The sequence below is a fragment of the Chrysemys picta genome, chromosome 22 (genome assembly GCF_011386835.1).
Source record: "Chrysemys picta bellii isolate R12L10 chromosome 22, ASM1138683v2, whole genome shotgun sequence".
NCBI lineage: Eukaryota > Metazoa > Chordata > Testudines > Emydidae > Chrysemys > Chrysemys picta.
Window position 1 is genome coordinate 761,585 of NC_088812.1, and position 19,080 is coordinate 780,664.

A 19,080-nucleotide genomic window follows, 5' to 3' on the forward strand; every position below is an offset into this window, starting at 1 on the left:
CAGCCCGTTGCGATCTTGGCGCCAGAGGCCAGTGTTCCCGTGGGCGTCCCACAAGCTCGTCTCTGGGACGGGCCCAGCCCCTGGGGGAAACGTGGGGGGAAGGTGCCCAGCTGGTCCCTGTTCTGCGGCACCTTTCGGGGGCACTGAATCCCACAGGTCCCTCCCACTCCCGACCGCAGTCCGTTTCTCCTTCTGTCCCGGCGACAGGAGCTGCCCAACGGCCTGCGGAAAGCCCAGGGCTACCTGGAGAGCCGTCTCCGGAGCCTGCAGAACCCCTACAGCGTGGCCATCAGCTCCTATGCCCTGGCCCTGGTGAACAGCCCCCTGGCCAACGCTGTCCTGGACAACTTCGCTGCCCGCAGTGAGTGCAGAGACGGGGCGGGGGCTGGGACTGGCGCTCGGCACCGCCTGGGGCAGGGGCAGGCTGGGGAAATGAGGCAGAGAGGAGGGGGCTGTGCCCAACGCTGGGAGCGGGGGGCACATGTGACTGTGTGCGTGCTGTGTGCGTGCAAGAGCAAGTGACTCTGCACTGTGTGTGCATGAGGTGGGCTCTGCCCGTGTGCGATGCGTGTGCATGCGTGTGCGATGCGTGTGCTCTGTGTCCCATTGCTCCCCTGCTGACGGTAGCGCCGCTTTCCGCAGACGGGACACACTGGCCCGTGGACCAGCACACGGACCGCTCTCTGTACACCATCGAAGCCACGGCCTACGGCCTCCTGCAGAAGTTGACCCTCGGGCGCTTTGAGGAGACCCACCCCATCGTGCGGTGGCTGGTCGAGAGTAGGGGGTTCGGCGGGGGCTATGAGAGCACCCAGGTAAGAGCTGGCGCGGGCCGGGGGGCCCTGAGTGCCAGGAGGCGGGATCATGCCTGGGCCTGAGCATGGCCAGCCCTCCCTCCTGCGGCTTCGGAGGCTTGGTTCCCAGCTGGTGGCCGGTCAGTGCCCCCTACCGGGATCTGGGCCTTCGCTTGCTCACGGCACACAGAGCCGCTGGATGAAAACATGGATCCGCCTGCTGGGAGGCTGCCATGTGCCACGGCTTTAGTGCCCGAGAAGACGTGGGAACCCAAACCAGAGAGAGACAAAACAGGCTGCTCCCTGCTGCAGGGAGGCCCGACTGCCCCAGGCTGGCTGGCTGCCGTCTGACGGCTTCCACGACCCCCCACCCTGCAAGTGAACACGCCACTCCGTGCACCGCAAGCCTGCATGCCACGGCCCTAGCAGTCCCTGGGGGAGTGGGGTGGGGACGTGCTGGCCGGGGGGGGCGGAGATCCCAGGCAGGCCCTGCTCGCACTGCCCCTTGGGGTGGCAACGGGAGGGAGCCGGTCCCAGCGCACCCAACCAGCAGCAAACTGGCACGGTGGGAGCAGGACCCACTCCTCCTGCCCTGCCTGGGGGCGCTCGCAGGGCGGCCCTGCCCACCGGACTGGCTTTGGACAGCTGCCCGTCGCGGCCGGTGCCTCCCCTCATACAGGGGTCGAGCACGTGCTCCGGAGCTTTGCCGAACTGATGCCTCAAATACCCTCATCTGGGCAGGACCTTTCCCAGCGCCCCCCCCCCTCCACTGCCCGGCCCCTGCTGCCAGCCTCTGCCTCCTCCCCAGACCACCGTGATCGGCATGCAGGCCCTGGCGCAGTACCGGGTCGCCGTCCCCCCCGAGAAGGTCGTCGACCTGAAGGTGCAGGTCAGCGTGCCCACGCGCAACCTGGCCGAGCTCTGGACCATCGACAACAGCAACGCCTACCTGCAGCGCTCCAACTCCAAAAAGGTCAGCCCTGCCCTCAGGTCCCGCCCTCTGCCCTCGGGCCCCGCCCCTGACATGCAGCCCCGCCCCCTCCCCTGGGGTCCTGCCCCCTGCCCTTGGGTCCCGCCCCCTGCCTGCAGGCCCTGCGCCTGGCACGCAGCTCTTCCTTCGGGACCCATCCCCTCAGCACATAGCCACCCCCCCACCCTCAGGCCCAGCCCTATGGAACACAGCTGCCACCCCCCACTCTTGGGCCCCACCCCCTGGCATGCAGCCACCCCCCTGGGGACACCTGGCGTGCAGGGCAGAGCTCCCACGCGGGACCCTGTGCCCCATGGCCAGGGTAGGGCGGCTGCTGGCTCTGGGGTGCTGCACAGCCCGGCACCTCCTCAGCATCTCTCACCCTTTCCCCTGCAGTTCTACGCCCAGGAAGCTTTGAACATCACCGCCCGCGGGACGGGCACCGGCACGGTGACAGTGAGTGATGCCTGGGCCCGGGTGATCGCCCACAGCCTGACCCGGCCCTGCACCTCCTGGGGAACATGGGCACCGGCTTGGGCCCATCACTGGGCTAGACTAGAGAGGAGCAGGGGCCAGGACTCCTGGGTTCTCTCCCCAGCTCCAAGAGGGGAGTGGGGTCTATTGGCTAGAGCGGGGGGGAGGGGTGCTGGGAGCCAGGACTCCTGGGTTCTCTCCCCATCTCCGGGAGAGGAGTGGGGGTCTAGAGGTTAGAGCGGGTGGGGGAGGGGACTGGGAGCCAGGACTCCTGGGATCTCTCCCCAGCTCTGGGAGGGGAGCGGGGGTTAGTGGGTAGAGCGGGGGGGGGGGAGCAGGAGCCAGGACTCCTGGGTTCTCTCCCAGGCTCTGGGAGGGGAGTGGGGGTTAGTGGTTAGAGTGGGGGGGAGCGGGGGCCAGGACTCCTGGGTTCTGTCCCCAGCTCTGGGAAGGGAGTGGGGTCTAGAGGTTAGAGCGGGTGGGGGAGGGGACTGGGAGCCAGGACTCCTGGGTTCTCTCCCAGGCTCTGGGAGGGGAGTGGGGGTTAGTGGTTAGAGCAGCGGGGGCTGGGTGCCAGGAGGGCTCCTGGGTTCTGCTCCTGATGCCGGCCCCGCCTCGCTGTGCCCATGGCAGGGCGGGGGGGAGGGGAGGGGTGTGCCTTGCCCACGGGCCGGCTGCGGGGTGTGACCCACTCACGCTCTCGGCTTCCTTCCCAGCTCCTGACCCTGTACCACACGCTGCCGCCAGCCCGCGAACGCGAGTGCCAGGCCTTCTGGCTGGCGGTGACCGTGGAGGACGTCCCCGAAGGTACGGCGGGGCGGTCGTCTGCTCCCCTGGGAGCCGGCCCAGCCTCCCCAGTCCATGTCCCCGGGCCCCGGCTGACAGAAACGGGGCCCCTCCGCCTAATGGGAGGAGACGCCCCCGGGGCCCAGCCCCATAGCTGGGTCCTGCCCTAACCCTGCTCTTTGGGTTCGTAGACATGAAGAAGCACGAATACATCAACACCTTCCGGCTCCGGCTCCAGGCCAGGTAACGCCCCGGCCCTGGCGAGGGCAGAACCCGGGCACCAGGCTGAGTCCTGTAATGGCTGCATCAGGGGGCTTGTTCCAGCACTTACGGGCCGGCGCCTTCGCGCCTCCCACTGCCTAGCAGGGCTGGGAATCAGCCGCCCCCCGCGCAGACTCTGCCCCCGCTGTGGGTCCAGCCCCCCAGCCCTACCCCTCCCCTGTGCCCCATGGGCCCTGCCCCCTGCCTGCCCCCTGCTTGTTCCCTGTGCCCCACAGGGCCCTGCCCTGACAGCCCTGCCCCTCCCCTGTGCCCCATGGGCCCTGCCCCCTGCCTGCCCCTGCTTGTTCCCTGTGCCCCACAGGGCCCTGCCCTGACAGCTCTGCCCCTTCCCTACGCCCCATGCCCCTGCCCCTGCCCGCACCCGCGAGCTGAAGGCAGCGTTCTGGTCCCTAGGTCCCTGGGGCAGCGGGACGCCACAATGACCATCATCGACGTCTCCCTGCTGACGGGCTTCGAGCCCGACCTGGGCGATCTCAAGCAGGTGACTGGGAGTAACGGGCCGGCCGAGGCTCCAGGCCCCAGGGCGAGAGGGCTACTGGTCCCGGGCCTGAGGCTCTGTGGGGCTGCCATGGGGCTCAGCCAGGCTAGACCCACCCATGGGGAGCCAGCGTGCGGCTGCCACCTCTGCCCCTCGCCGGCCCCACGTGTGGCTGTTAGCCCCGAGGGTCAGAGCCCAGGTCCCTGCAGCGCCCACCCCACGGCTCTGCAAGGGAGGGAGTGGAGACAGGGGCACCCCACGGAACGGACCCGCTGCCGGGCTCCTGCGAGCTGGGGGCAGCTTGGGGGGTGCTGCTGGCTGGAGGGGGCAGGGCAGCCCCAGAGCCCCAGCTCAGCGGTGTCTGCCTGGCCCCACAGCTCACTAACACCGTGGAACAGTACATCTTCCTCTTCGAGAGCAAGGCCAGCACCAGCAACAACTCCGTGGTCCTCTACTTCAACCAGGTGAGGGGCCCAGCCCGGCCGCCCGCCTGCCCCTGCCCCTCCGCCCCCAGGGACCCTGCCCCTCCCGCCACGGACTCTGTCCCTCCCCCCCTGCGCCGGACCCTGCCCCTCCCCCCCTGCGCCGGACCCTGCCCCTGCCCCTCCGCCCCCAGGGACCCTGCCCCTCCTGCCACGGACTCTGTCCCTCCCCCCTGCGCCGGACCCTGCCCCTTCCCCCCGGACCCTGGCCCTCCCCCCCCGTGTCGGACCCTGCCCCTGCCGCATGCACAGGACCCTGCCCCTCCGCCCCCAGGGGCCCTGCCCCTCCCGCCACGGACTCTGCCCCTCCCCCCCTGCGCCGGACCCTGCCCCTGCCCCTCCGCCCCCGGGGACCCTGCCCCTCCCGCCACGGACTCTGCCCCTCCCCCCCTGCGCCGGACCCTGCCCCTGCCCCTCCGCCCCCAGGGACCCTGCCCCTCCCGCCACGGACTGTGTCCCTCCCCCCCTGCGCCGGACCCTGCCCCTCCCCCCCTGCACCAGACCCTGCCCCTGCCCCTCCCCCCCTGCACCAGACCCTGCCCCTTCCCCCCGCGCCAGACCCGGACCCTGCCCCTTCCCCCCGGACCCTGGCCCTCCCCCCCGGGACCCTACCCCTCCCTCCCCGTGTCGGACCCTGACCCTGCCGCATGCACAGGACCCTGCCCCTCCGCCCCCAGGGGCCCTGCCCCTCCCGCCACGGACTCTGCCCCTCCCCCCCTGCGCCGGACCCTGCCCCTGCCCCTCCGCCCCCAGGGACCCTGCCCCTCCCGCCACGGACTCTGCCCCTCCCCCCCTGCGCCGGACCCTGCCCCTGCCCCTCCGCCCCCAGGGACCCTGCCCCTCCCGCCACGGACTGTGTCCCTCCCCCCTTGCGCCGGACCCTGCCCCTCCCCCCCTGCACCAGACCCTGCCCCTTCCCCCCGCGCCAGACCCGGACCCTGCCCCTTCCCCCCGGACCCTGGCCCTCCCCCCCGGGACCCTGCCCCTCCCTCCCCGTGTCGGACCCTGACCCTGCCGCATGCACAGGACCCTGCCCCTCCGCCCCCAGGGACCCTGCCCCTCCCGCCACGGACTCTGTCCCTCCCCCCCTGCGCCGGACCCTGCCCCTCCGCCCCCAGAAAGCCTGCCCCTTCCCCCCGGACTCTGCCCCTCCCCCCCTGTGCTGGACCCTGCTCCTCCCTCCCTGTGTCGGACTCTACCCCTCCCCCCTGCAAGGGAACCTGCCCCTTCCTCCCCCCAACGTGGGACCCACCCTTGCGGGACCATGCCCCTCCCCCCTGCATGGGACCCTACTCCTCCTTCCCTGTGTCGGACCCTGTTCTCCCCCCCGCCCCCATGGAACCGTGCCCCTCCTCCCTCACTGCGGGACCCCTACCCCACAAATGTGCTGCCCCCTGAGATGCTCCAACCAAGGCCTCTCACTGTGCACCCCGGGGGCTCTGGGGACCCTGCGGGCTGTACTGGGGGGGTGTCGGACCCCCAGCCTGACAGAGAACGGGGTTCCCATGAGGTGTCTGGCAGTCCAGGGGGGCAGACGGGAGGATACGGCGTGGCCTGCCCAGGGCGTGGCTGCCAGGGGGCGCAGCGGAGACCCGGGGCCGTTCACCCCATGCCAGTAGCACCCGCGCTGACCTCGGAGACGCACGGGAGGGGCCCTGTTGCGCCACCCCACCCTGTGGTCAGAGAGCGGGAGCCAATGCCAGGATCGGGGCCGCCACCTGGCCCCCTGGGCGAGCGCCCGGTGTTTCCTGCTGGCCTCTTCCGGGGGCCGGGCCCAGCCCCACACGCAGGGCTCAGGCCAGCGTTGCCTGGAGCAGGGGGCCCCGCAGCTGCCCCGAGGTTGGCCCCTGGCTATGTCCTGCCCACGCCGCAGCCCCGCTGGGCCCATGGGCTCTCCCCGGCACTGATCCTCGGAGCAGGGGAGGGGGTTCTCCGCGTGCTGGGCACCGAGGTACAGACAGAGCGGGTCTGGCTGGGCGCTGGGGGGTTCAGAGCCAAAGGGGGCCTGGATCTGTCTGTGGGGGGCACATGCAGAGTTCTGTCAGTGACACCGCCCCACGCTGGAGCGTCCCGGGCTGCAGCCAGCATGGGGCACACGGGGGCAGGTTATCCCCCAGTGGCTGCTGCTGGGTGCCCTGGGGCCAGCCGGGAGGCCAGGCTGGATGGGCCCAAGGCTGAGCCGTCCGGTCTGTTCCTGGGCACTGCAGATTTCCAATCAGATGGACACGGAAGTCGGGTTCCGGATTCACCAGCGTCTGGAGCTGGGGATGCTGCAGCCGGCCGTGGTCACCATCTATGAGTATTACGAGCCTGGTGAGCGTCTCCTTGGGGCTCCAGGCAGGGGCACCGCGGGCACCGGCCCTGCCTCGCGGGCGGGGGGGGGGGGGGCAGCGTGCGGACCACCGCCACTCGGAGGCCAGGTGCTGCTGCGTTGGTGCCCCGTGGAGGGTGCCGGTGGGAAGCTCCGGGGGGAGGGAGGGGACATGGGCTCAGGGCCGGTAGCTGGCCTAGGAATCTGCCCCTGCAATCACGCCGGGGGCTCCAGGGCGGCTTTGCAAACCTGCTCCTCGTTCAGGTGCCCGGCGGGCCGAATCCGGCCCCGAGCGCGCGAGGTCTGAGATTGACGGGCCGGATTGGCCGTGACACCCAGGCTGCGCCTCCCCGAGGATCCCCTCCCTGCTCACCCAGGCTGGCGTTAGGGTCGGGGGGTCTCTGGCTGCTCCCTGCTCAGGGGGAGCCCAAGGGGGCAGTGCGTGGGTCAGAGCAGTGGGCGAGGGGCGCAGAGGCTGGGCGGATGGGGGGCCCGTGGCTGCAGGGGGGGGCTAGGGGAGGAGGGGCCGCAGGGTGGGGCGGGGGTCTGGCTCCAGGCCGGAGCGAGAGAGAGAATGGAGTCAATCTCCTCTCCCCAGGCCTCAGCCAGCCCGGAGAGCTGAGGGGCCGGTGCGGCACGCGGGGGGGGAGGGCGCTCGGTGGGTGTCAGGGCAGAACACGGCCTCTGGGTCTCTTCCCCTCACAGCCCGGCGATGCAGCCGCTTCTACAACATGCGGAACGAGAGCGGGCTGCTGCGGAAGATCTGCCAGGAGGAGGTCTGCAAATGCGCCGAAGGTAAAGCCATGCCCGCGCCCGGCTCCGTGGCGTCGCCTGCTCCTCTCGCTGCCCGGCCCAGGGGCGACCCGCTCCTCACGACACAGCCACCCTGGGAAGGGGACGCTAGGGACGGGCCACAGCGACCGGCTCAGCATGACAGTCACCCGCCAGCGAGCGCTGGCCTGGCCACTTCCCCGCGGTTACCCGCTGCCCGGGCCCCGTGGCTCGTTACCCGCTGCCAGGCCCTGTGCCGGGCTCGTTACCCGCTGCCGGGTCCTGTATCGGGCTCGTTACCCGCTGCCGGGCCCTGTGCCGGGTTCGTTACCCGCTGCCCGGGCCCCGTGGCTCATTACCCGCTGCCGGGCCCTGTATCCGTCTCGTTACCCACTGCCAGGCCCTGTGCCGGGCTCATTACCCGCTGCCCAGGCCCCGTGCATGGCAGAGAATTCCCTGGGGCTAACGCTCGCTCGTAACTAGGCCCTCGTCAGAGCAGTGCCTGGAAACGCACCGGCTCAGCCGCACACTGCGCCCAGGTCCCTACGGTGTCTGTTGGGCTTCACACCAAGCCCATGAGCCCCCGTGGGACCTGGGACGCTCCAACCATGTTCCTGTGAGCTACCGGCCAGGCCGGGACCTCCCCAGACATGCAGCCCGGCCAGCCTGTGCCTCTGACCTCTCCACTTTCCTTGCACTCAGACAATTGCCTTCAGATGACCGCTCCCCGCGGCCAGAGTGAGGACTATCTCTACGAAAAGGCCTGCGAGACGGGCGTGGACTACGGTGAGCCCCGGGGCGGCTCTGTGGGGAAGACAGGAGGGCTCGCCAGGGGGCTGGGAGCGCTCAGCGCTGCTCTGGCACCACTGAGGGCATTACCCGGCGGCACGTTTCCCAGGTGTCACGGACTCCCGGGACTCGGGCTCGCACCCGGTCCTGTGCGGTCCCTGGGGGGAACCCCCTTCGGTGCGACAGCCCTTCTCGGGGGTCAAACAACTCCATCTCCTGGAGCCGCACCTCTCAGAGCCTTAGCACGTCTGTCTCTCGCCGTGGGCCCCCTCAGGGAGTCCCCTGTGTCGCGGAGTGTGGGGGACTCAGGGCCCTGTACCCCCGGCTTCCTGCGATTCACCGTGACTCTCAGCCAGCCAGTAAAGCGGAAGGTTTATTGAACAACAGGAACACAGTCTACAGCAGAGCTCGTAGATACAACCAGGACCCCCAATCAAGTCCTCTTGGAGGAGCGCAGGGAGCTTAGACCCCAGCTTGGGGTTCCCTGCGTTGCACCACCCAGCCCAAAACTCTCCAGCAGCTCTCTCCCTCCTCCCCTCTGCTCCTCCTCTCCTTTGTGGTGTCACCTCTCGCACCCCCGCTCCTGGCTCAGGTTACAGATCAGGTACCTCAATGTAACTCCCAGGCTCCATTCCCAGGTCAAACCCGCCCTGCTCCCTGCTCCGTCACACCCTGCTCTGGACCCCCGGGACCTCCACCCCCCAAAGGGGACGATGCCCCCGCCCCCGCCCTGTTCTCTAGACCGGAGTGACTCTCAGCCAGCGTCACACAGGAAGGTTTATTGAGAGTTGAACACAGCACAGGAAACTCTCAGGGCCTCAGGCCTGGCCTCCCTCAGCCCAGCACATCTCAGTCCCTCTGCATCCAGGTGGGCTCTGCCTGCTCCCCCTCTCCAGCCCTGAGCCCCCCTGCTCCCAGCTGGGCATCTGAGATCCCCGGCCCCAGGCCCCACCTCTGTCCATTGTCTTCTCTCTTACCTGCCTGGGCCTCCTCTCATCCGTCCTTTGTTCCCCTCTGGCTGGAACCGGCTGGGACTCCCAAGCTGGGGTGGGCCTCCTAGTGACCAGGTCACTGCTCGCTAGCGTCCCCCATCTCCAGGCAGCTGTCCGGGGTCCCACTCCTTCTCCCACCCCCTCGTTACACACGCAGCTCACAGGGAAACTGAGGCACACCCAGTGTTCATGCAAAACTCTTAGAAAATCCCCCAGTTCGTCACACCTGACCAGGCGCCGGCCAATGCCGTCGAAAGGCAGCAATCCCGAACCAGCCAGTGGCATGCTGTGCCGTTAGCCTGTGGAACTCACTGCCACAGGATGGGATGGGGCCAAGGGCTCAGCGAGGGGCACAGGGTGACCAGGGGTTCAGTGGAGAGCAGGAGCAGGCAGGGCTAGTAGAGTTACTGCAAACAGAGCTTGGGAGGGGGAGAAAACCTCCTGCTTCCAGCTTAAACCAACCTCTGACTCCTTGGGGTCAGGACGAGACCTTCCTGGAGGCAGCTCGTCCTCCTGCCCTGGGAGTGCCATGCCCCTTCCTGGCGCAGCTGGTGCTGGGCCCGGGACACCAGGCTGGATGGGGCTCGGGTCAGAACCCATCTGCTGGCTCCCAGCCCTTGCGGTCTCCAACATCCCCCCCCACACCTTCCTTCGGCCCCCTCGTAGCCCGGCTGAACATCCCCCCTGTGCCAGGCCCAGCTGGGGCGAGGCGCCTCCCAGGGCCCCTGCTCCTTCCCCGCTCAGCCCTGCGCCACCTGAATCCGCCCCTCCCCGCGGCAGGGCGGGAGGCGGGGCCGGGGCCAGGGCCAGACCCTGGAGACGAGCGGCGGGTCCCTGGAGCGGGGGGCGCTGGCTCCGCCGCTCGCCCCCTGGGACACGGGCTCACCGCTGGCTCCTCTCCTCTGCCTCAGTCTACAAGGTGCAGCTGGAGCAGCGGGAGCCGCACAACAGCACCGTCTATTACAGCATGAAGGTCCTGGACGTCATCAAGTCTGGTGAGCGCCGCGGGGACCGCGCTGCCGTCCCGGGCAGGCTGGGCTGCGAGCGGAGACCCCCGAGAGACCACGGCGGAGGGCACGGCCGGGGGTCTCCCCTCTGCCAGTGCTGGCCCCACGGCGGAGCTGGGGCCTGCGCTACAGGGAGCGGGGTGGGGGCTCAGCAGGGGGCGCTGGAGGGAGTGGGGCAGGTGGGGGGGCTCAGCAGGGGGCGCTGGAGGGAGTGGGGCAGGTGGGGGCTCGGCAGGGGGCGCTGGAGGGAGTGGGGCAGGTGGGAGCTCAGCAGGGGGCGCTGGGCTGCAGAGGGTGGGGGGGGCTCAGCAGGGGGCGCTGCAGGGAGTGGGGCAGGTGGGGGCTCAGCAGGGGGCGCTGGGCTGCAGAGGGTGGGGGGGCTCAGCAGGGGGCGCTGCAGGGAGTGGGGCAGGTGGGGGCTCAGCAGGGGGCGCTGGGCTGCAGAGGGTGGGGGGGCTCAGCAGGGGGCACTGGAGGGAGTGGGGCAGGTGGGGGCTCAGCAGGGGGCGCTGCAGGGAGTGGGGCAGGTGGGGGCTCAGCAGGGGGCGCTGGAGGGAGTGGGGCAGCTGGGGGCTCGGCAGGGGGCGCTGGGCTGCAGAGGGCAGGTGGGGGCTCAGCAGGGGGCGCTGCAGGGAGTGGGGCAGGTGGGGGCTCGGCAGGGGGCGCTGGGCTGCAGAGGGTGGGTGGGGGCTCGGCAGGGGGCGCTGGGCTGCAGAGGGTGGGTGGGGGCTCGGCAGGGGGCGCGGTGGGGGCTCAGTATGGGTCACTCTCCCCCCAGGCAGTGCTGGTCCCAGTGCGGCCCTAGGGGGCGCTGTGCTGCTCAAATGTCTTTCAGATTCAAAGTCAAACTGTGGGGCCCTGGCCCCCGTGGAAACCTGCTGTGGGGCTTTGCAGGACTAGTGGGGTCCCCCTGCCTGGCCGCACCCCCCAGGGTAGATACACTCCAGCCCCCGACACTTCCCGGCAGTGTCAATGGGTTTCATTTCGCCAGTTCCTCCCCTGCCCTGCTGCGGTGGGGGGCTGGGCGCTGACGAGCAGCCCGGGCAGGGGCCCGGCCCCCATCTGTCCTGTCGGGAGCTGGGGGGTCACTTGGGGGCACAGGCCCCTCAGGGATGCCAGAAGCTCTTGCCACTGTCCTGAGCGGTTTCCAGCCGGGAAGCGGATGCCCAGGGGGAAGGGGGTGCCTTTGCCTTGCTGTGGGCAGTGCCCTGCCGGCAGGGAGGTGCCCCCCGTTAGCCTGACCCACGGTCCCTTCCCCCAGGCACAGACGCGGAGGCGAACGGGAAAGTGAGGAGGTTTGTCTCCCACGCCACCTGTGAGGGTGCGCTGGGCCTGCGGGAGCAGGGGCAGTACCTGGTCATGGGCCGGACGTGGGATCTCTGGCAGTCCAAAGACAGGTGAGTCCCCTCCCTGAGGCTGGCCGGGGGCTGTGCTGGGGGCTGCCTGTTCCCTGCCATGCCAGCCCAAGCAGGAGGCCGCGTGGGGGCAGCGCCGGCTGGGGCAACCCTGGCCAGAGCCGAGGAGCCCCGAGGCAGCCGTAAGGGATTGATGCGCTGGGGGCGACTGGCTGCACGAAGCCGTGGGGCCTGGAGCTCAGCTCTGGAGGGGCCCTGGCTCCATGTGCTGGAGCCCCAGCACATACCCAGCTCCGCGCCAGTGGGGGTCCCGTGCTTCCTGCGGGGCTGATGGGGAGCTGAGCGCTCTGCCCGCTCCATGCTGTGCCTGGCTTACCCTGTGCCCTCGGCCAGACCAGGCTCAAAGCAGCCCCTGCCCCCGGCCGAGGCTCCCATATCTCTCAGCTGGTCCGTGCCCGGCTAGGGGGGCACCCGGCCAGGGCCAGGGCGTATGGGCCAGTTCCCGTGTTCTGCGCCCCCGGCACTGACAGGCGCCTTCTCCCTTCCTTGTAACCAGCTACACCTACGTGCTGGGCAAGGCAAGCTTCATCATGCCCTGGCTGAGACCGGAGGAAGCCGGAACCGACAGGAGAACAAAAACGTTTCTGCAAACTCTGGACAACTTCGCCCACTTTATGGGCTGTGACACTTAGATCCTGCAGGACACCCCCCCATCCCCATTGCCATGGCCCCTGAAGAACCCCCCCATCCCCCATCACCATGGTGCCCCCCCCCGACTCTCCTCCCCTGTGGGTTGCAGGCGGGAAGCCTGGACCCGCTGCTGCAATGTGCTCGCTCTGAGAAAACAGAATAAACGCTCGACCCGCCAGCCACCAGGCTCCCTCGTGCTGCGTCCCCCCTGCAAGCAGCCCCCACGCCGTCACACTGAGCCCTGGGGTTCCCAAACAGCCGCCCCCATCCGGCCCCTGCTGAAGGCAACAGCCAAACAGCTGCTGGCTTCGGGGGCCCAGCCACGTGCAACACGTCCAGCGCCCTAGAACCCCCTGTAACGATGCGGTTCTGGCGGGACCCAACTGAGAGCGCCAATTCAGGACAAATCGCTTAAAACAGGGCAGTCCACCTCGAAGGCAAACCAAACCAGCCAGACTAAGAGGACTTTGGTCTCACCCCACTGGCTAACCACAAGTCACACCAGCAATTCCCTTAGACACTCCAGTTTCCCAGTATCACCACCAGTACCACTCGTTATGAGAACGAATGGTTATGAAAACCAATACCCCAATAAAAGAAAAAAGGTTCTCTCGATCCCAAAGGACCAAGCCCCAGACCCAGGTCAATATACAAATCAGATCTTACCCACAAATCACGCTGTTGCCAATCCTTTAGAATCCAAAATCTAAAGGTTTATTCATAAAAGGAAGAAATATAGATGAGAGCTAGAATTGGTTACATGGAATCAATGACACACAGAAATGGCAAAGTTCTTGGTTCAGGCTTGCAGCAGCGATAGAATAAACTGCAGGTTCAAATCAAGTCTCTGGAGCATCCCCGGCTGGGATGGGTCATTCAGTCCTTTGTTCAGAGCTTCAGTTTGTAGCAAAGTCCCTCCAGAGGTAAGAAGCAAGATTGAAGACACAATGGAGATGAGGCATCAGCCTTTTATAGTCTTTTCCAGGTGTAAGAACACCTCTTTGTTCTTACTGTGGAAAATTACAGCAAAATGGAGTCTGGAGTCACATGGGCCAGTCCCTGCATACTTTGCTGAGTTACAAGGCGTATTTGCCTTCTCTCAATGGGTCCATTGTATAGCTGATGGTCCTTAATGGGCCACCAAGCAGGCTAGGCAGAGCTAACACCAACTTCTCTGGGATGTCTCCCAGAAGCATAGCACAAGTTTGAAATACAGACAGTATAGAGCCAATATTCATAACTTCAACTACAAAATTGATACACACATACAGACAGCATAATCATAACCAGCAAACCATAACCTTGTCTTAGACACCCCATTTGACCCCCTTTATACAAGATTTGGTGCCACTACAGGACTTTGGTTGCAACCATGTTCTATACGGTCTGTCACGGAGTCCCCGGGCGATGCTCTGGAACTGCTCCCCACAAAGCCAGTCAGGACTTTGGGGAGCCTCCTCTCTTGGAGCAGACTGTCTTCAGGGCAAGACGCTCACACGGCTTCACCTCCTGGGTCTCTCCTGGGAGCATTCAGCATATGCCCCTCCGTGCGCTTCCCACAGCGAGTCCGCCCTGGCGGGGTCCTGGGGAAGCCAGAGGGTTCTGCACCCCCCACTTCTCAGTCAGACGTGACTCTCAGCCAGCCAGTAACACAGAGGTTTATTAGATGACAGGAACGCGGTCTAAAACAGAGCTTGTAGGTGCAGCGGCGAACGGGACCCCTCGGCCGGGTCCATTCTGGGGTTCAGAGAGCCAGACACCCACGTCTGCCCTCACTCCTAGTCCCCAGGTAGCTCCAACTGAAAACCCCCTCCAGCCCCTCCTCCTCTGGGCTTTGTCTCTTTCCTGGGCCAGGAGGTCACCTGATCTCTTTGTTCACCTTTAGCTATTTCCTTGCAGGGGGGGAAGGGGCCCCGGCCATTTGTTGCCAGGGAGACAGAGTGTCAGTGATTTATGCACACTGGCCTTTCCCCACCACCTAGAGATTTAAGAAATGCATAGGGGAAACTGAGGCACCCACACAGTATTCAGAGGAAACATTAAGAACAGTCCCACTTCGTCACATGGTCCCAATTCAAATCAATAATGTGACACCCCCGACCCAGAGACTTGCCCGGGCCCTAGAACCCCCACCCCAGAGACCTGCCCGGGCCCCAGAGACCTGCCCGGGCCCTAGAACCCCCACCCCAGAGACCTGCCCAGGCCCTAGAGACCTGCCCGGGCCCTAGAACCCCCACCCCAGTGACCTGCCCGGGCCCTAGAGACCTGACCGGGCCCCAGAGAGCCCCGACCCAGGGACCTGCCTGGGCCTTTCCATCTCCAATTGCTGGGCTTTCTACTGGGATCCAGGCCCTGCCTGGTCCAAGGAGCCAACCCCCACCCTCAGGCCTGACCCCTCCCCCGGGCCTTCTTAAAGGGGGGTAGGTGTGAAACCTGGGGCGTAACTGTGACGAACTGGGACTGTTCTTACTGTGGTGTGGGAATGCTGACAGGGGAGTGTGACTAGGATGGTCTGCATCGGGGGATGGGAGCCGGCCCAAGGGAACATACCTGAGCTTGTAACATGAGAACCCAGGAGGGGGTTGGAGGTCAGGTGACTCCGGGGCCCGGGAAACTGAACAAAGGCTGTGGGAGGGGTCGCTGAAGGCAGAGTGCTGGAAGCAGGCTGGAGAGATGGCTGGGAGGCAGAGATGGCTCTGACCCCCCAAGGGGGGTGGGCCGGCATGCCCTGGGACCCCAAGCTGGACCTAACTGAGGGGGGCCCTGTTGTCTGTGCCTGCAAGACCTGTCTTGGACTGTATTCCTGTCATCCAAATAAACCTTCTGCTTTACTGGCTGGCTGAGAGTCATGGTGAATCGCAGGAAGCCGGGGGTGCAGGGCCCTAACTCCCCCACAATCCGCAACAACTGGTGGCAGCGGTGGGATCTACTGCACCCCGTGGACGGCGCTTCCTGCAGTAAGTGACTGGGGAGCAGTAAAACGAAGGGGGATTGACGGGGACCAGGCACGCTGAAGAGTGGGAGAGAGACGGTTATTACCCCTGGGAGTGTGTGACCAGCGAGAAGGACTTTTGCAGTAACAGGGTCCCCCGGGGGGATCGCAGCGAGTGGTCCCAGGGGCGGAGGAGTCTGCAGCTCGACCCTGGCAGAGAGGTGGTGACCTCGAGAAGGGCTGGCACACTAGGGGTCCCCCTGGGAACTGTGGGGAGCTGTGAGCACACAGGCCGGTGAGTGGCCAGCAGGAAGATGTATGCCAAGCGGCTTAAGAGCGACCTGGTGGAGCTGTGCAAGCAGAGGCAGCTGCGCATTGGGAGGCTCACCAAAGAACAGCTCATTGCCCAGCTGGAGGCGGAAGATCGTGCGAATGAACTGATCCCTGTGTCTCAGGGAAGCAGCCTGGCAAATGCAGCGCAGGCACCAGTGTCTGTCCCAGCTGGGAGTGGTCAGCCGGCTGCTGAGGGCTTCCCGAGACCCCTCCTTCCTATGCCTAGGGGAAGGGTGGGGAGGAGCCCAGCAAATACCGAAGGCGCCGTGACCCCCCCGGCCAGCAGGGGGTCCCCCCGGCGAAGCTCGCCGGCCAGCAGAGGATCCTCCCGGCGACGTTCGGCATCCGGGGAGCGGAATTGGCTGGAATGGGAGAAAGAGCTAAAACTGAGAGAGCTGGAGGATCGTGAACGACAGAGACAGCATGAACGGGAGGAGAAAGAGAGACAGCATCAGCGTGAAGAGAGACAGAGACAGCATGAACGGGAGGAGAATGAGAGACAGAGACAGCATGAAGAGCGACAGCGTCAGCATGACCTGGAACTGGCGAGATTGAAGGGCAGCGAACCCCCGGCTGCGGTGAGTGAGGGGGGACCCAGGACTGCACGGAGCTTTGATAAGTGCATCATGGCCCCATACAAGGAGGGGGAGGACATGGATGACTTCCTGGAGGCCTTTGAGACGGCCTGCGAGCTGCACCGGGTGGATCCCGCGGACAGACTCCGGGTCCTTACCCCCTTACTGGACCCCAAATCCGTGGCATTGTACCGCCAACTGGGAGAGGCAGAGAAAGGGGACTACGAACTATTCAAAAGGGCCCTGCTACGAGAGTTTGGGCTGACTCCTGAGATGTACCGGGAAAGGTTCCGGGGTCAAGATAAAACCCCTGAGATCTCATATTTGCAACTAGCCGTCCGCATGGAAAGATACGCCAGCAAGTGGGCTGGTGGGGCCCAGACGAAGGAGGACCTGATTAAACTGCTGGTACTGGAGCAACTGTATGGGCGGTGCCCATCCGACCTGAGGCTGTGGTTGGTGGACAGAAAGCCAGAGAACCCGCGACACGCCGGGCAGCTGGCTGATGAGTTTGTAAAGAGCCGGTCAGGGGGTGGCAGGGAGGAGCCCCAAAGGAACAGGCCCGCCGCGATGCAGAGAGAGAGTCACCCTGGGACCTCCCAAAGGGGGAATATGGGGAATCCCCTCCCACGGGGAAGGCCCAGCATCAGGGACAACCGACCGGCTCGAGGGGACCCACAGGACATGAGCTGCTATTACTGCGGCCGAAGAGGCCACGTTCGGGCCCAGTGCCCCAAGCTCAAGGACAGACTGAGCAGACCGAACCCGCACCGGGTTAACTTGGTAGAGGCCCAGACGGACGAGGGGCAGGCTTCTCACGCAAGAGGGGCTGGCAGCTTATCAACTGCTCAAGAGAGAGAAGGGCCCCAGGCCAGCTCCTCTAGGGGGCTGGATGCCCCAGACTCAGGGTTTTTGGTTTATACGGTGGGCGCGGGGCTGTCCCTCCGGAGAGAGTACCTTGTTCCCCTGGAGGTGGATGGGAGGAAGGTCAATGGATACTGGGATACGGGCGCAGAGGTGACGCTGGCCCGGCCCGAGGTGGTGGCCCCAGATCAGGTGGTGCCCAACTCCTACCTGACCCTGACGGGGGTGGGCGGAACACCAGTCAAAGTGCCCGTGGCAAGGGTACACCTGAAGTGGGGGGCCAAGGAGGGCCCCAAGGATGTGGGGGTACACCCGTATTTGCCCACTGAGGTATTGATGGGGGGGGACCTGGAGAACTGGCCAAGCAACCCCCAAAAGGCACTGGTTGTGACCCGCAGTCAGAGCCGGCGAGGGGCCCTGCGCCCTGGCCTTGGGGGGGGTGCCTTGCCTGAGGCGCAGGACCCTAACCTGGTGGGGAGGGAACGCCCAGGGACGCGGCTCAGGGAGGCTGCAGCTTCGGACCCAGCGGGCGAGAAAGAGCAGGTGGCCATCCCTGTCCCAGCTGCTGAGTTCCAGGCCGAGCTACAGAGAGACCCCTCCTTGCGGAAAATAAGGGACCTGGCCGACCTCAATGCGGTACAGACCATGGAACGAGGTGGCCGGAAAAGGTTCCTGTGGGAGAAGGGGTTCCTGTACCGAGAATGGGCTCCCCCAGGGAAAATGGAGTCAGGGGGGATCAGGAGGCAGCTGGTGGTACCCCAGAAGTATCGCCGCCAGCTGCTGTGCCGGGCCCATGACATTCCCCTCTCAGGGCACCAGGGAACCTGGCGTACCCAGCAGAGGCTGCTACGGAGCTTTTACTGGCCTGGGGTCTTTGCTACTGTCCGACAGTACTGCCGATCCTGTGACCCCTGTCAGAGGGGGAGGAAGGCCTGGGACAAGGGGAAAACAGCTTTAGGACCCTTGCCCAGCATAAAGGATCCTTTCCAGAGGGTGGCCAAGGTTAAAAGGGCGGCTCTAAACCAAGAGAGCCCAAAGCACAGACCTCCAGACTGGAGCGCTGGGAGAAGACCACAGCCCAGTTGGAACCCCAGAGGTATGGGGGTGGGAAAAGGGCACAGGCCGCATAAACCTTCCCACATGCGAACTGCGAGTGCCATCAAGCACCCCCGACCTAAGGGGGGGGCGTGGAACGGAAGGGGCCTGGTGTAACTCCCACCAAGGAACTGGAGGGATGCGGGGGCATCCATGGGAACGGGGGTAGGTTCGAACTTCCCCGGGTCACTGGCTAAAGTGACCCTGCTCAGTTCGGTCTCGAAGGGGGGAGAGATGTGACGAACTGGGACTGTTCTTACTGTGGTGTGGGAATGCTGACAGGGGAGTGTGACTAGGATGGTCTGCATCGGGGGATGGGAGCCGGCCCAAGGGAACATACCTGAGCTTGTAACATGAGAACCCAGGAGGGGGTTGGAGGTCAGGTGACTCCGGGGCCCGGGAAACTGAACAAAGGCTGTGGGAGGGGTCGCTGAAGGCAGAGTGCTGGAAGCAGGCTGGAGAGATGGCTGGGAGGCAGAGATGGCTCTGACCCCCCAAGGGGGGTGGGCCGGCATGCCCTGGGACCCCAAGCTGGACCTAACTGAGGGGGGCCCTGTTGTCTGTGCCTGCAAGACCTGTCTTGGACTGTATTCCTGTCATCCAAATAAACCTTCTGCTTTACTGGCTGGCTGAGAGTCATGGTGAATCGCAGGAAGCCGGGGGTGCAGGGCCCTAACTCCCCCACAATCCGCAACAGTAACACGCCAGCCTCAATCCCGGGGTGCCCCAGAGTAGCCTTCACCCCCATGCAGGCCGGGCGCCTGCCGGCCTCTCTGCTCTGCCAGGACAGCCCGGGGCTCGCGGCCCTTGAGCGGCTCCCACGCTCTTTGGAGGGAGCTGGGACTTGATGGGGCAGTGAGGAGGCGCCTCACTTGCCCCCTCGGCCCCCCCGTTACAGACCCCGCCCCGGGCAGCTTCAGGGGTGTCTCTACTCGCAGCTACTAGAGGCCTGATGCGATCAGGGCCCCGTCGGGCCGGGTGCTGCCCAAACCCCAGCTGAGATCAGGCCCTGTCGCGCCGGGCGCTGCCCAGACCCCGGCCAAGACTGGGGCCCCGTCGCGCAGGGCGCTGGCCAGACAGTCCCTGCCCCAAAGAGCTCA

The 19,080-nt window shown here is 66.2% G+C and overlaps 1 protein-coding gene across 1 annotated transcript in view; it reads left to right on the forward strand.

Moving 5' to 3' along the window:
* The window catches only part of LOC101934160 (complement C3-like), a 49,586-nt gene extending 37,223 nt beyond the window's left edge, over positions 1-12,363 (forward strand). The window contains exons 28-41 of the mRNA XM_065575626.1: positions 208-361; positions 643-815; positions 1,603-1,767; positions 2,161-2,220; positions 2,955-3,045; positions 3,216-3,267; positions 3,700-3,787; positions 4,162-4,248; positions 6,474-6,579; positions 7,283-7,372; positions 8,051-8,134; positions 10,041-10,124; positions 11,398-11,533; positions 12,048-12,363. Of these exons, the coding sequence (XP_065431698.1) occupies positions 208-361; positions 643-815; positions 1,603-1,767; positions 2,161-2,220; positions 2,955-3,045; positions 3,216-3,267; positions 3,700-3,787; positions 4,162-4,248; positions 6,474-6,579; positions 7,283-7,372; positions 8,051-8,134; positions 10,041-10,124; positions 11,398-11,533; positions 12,048-12,183 (1,506 nt within the window). The 3' untranslated portion in view covers positions 12,184-12,363. The remainder of the gene's footprint in view (positions 1-207; positions 362-642; positions 816-1,602; positions 1,768-2,160; positions 2,221-2,954; positions 3,046-3,215; positions 3,268-3,699; positions 3,788-4,161; positions 4,249-6,473; positions 6,580-7,282; positions 7,373-8,050; positions 8,135-10,040; positions 10,125-11,397; positions 11,534-12,047) is intronic.
* The last annotated feature ends 6,717 nt before the right edge of the window (positions 12,364-19,080 follow it).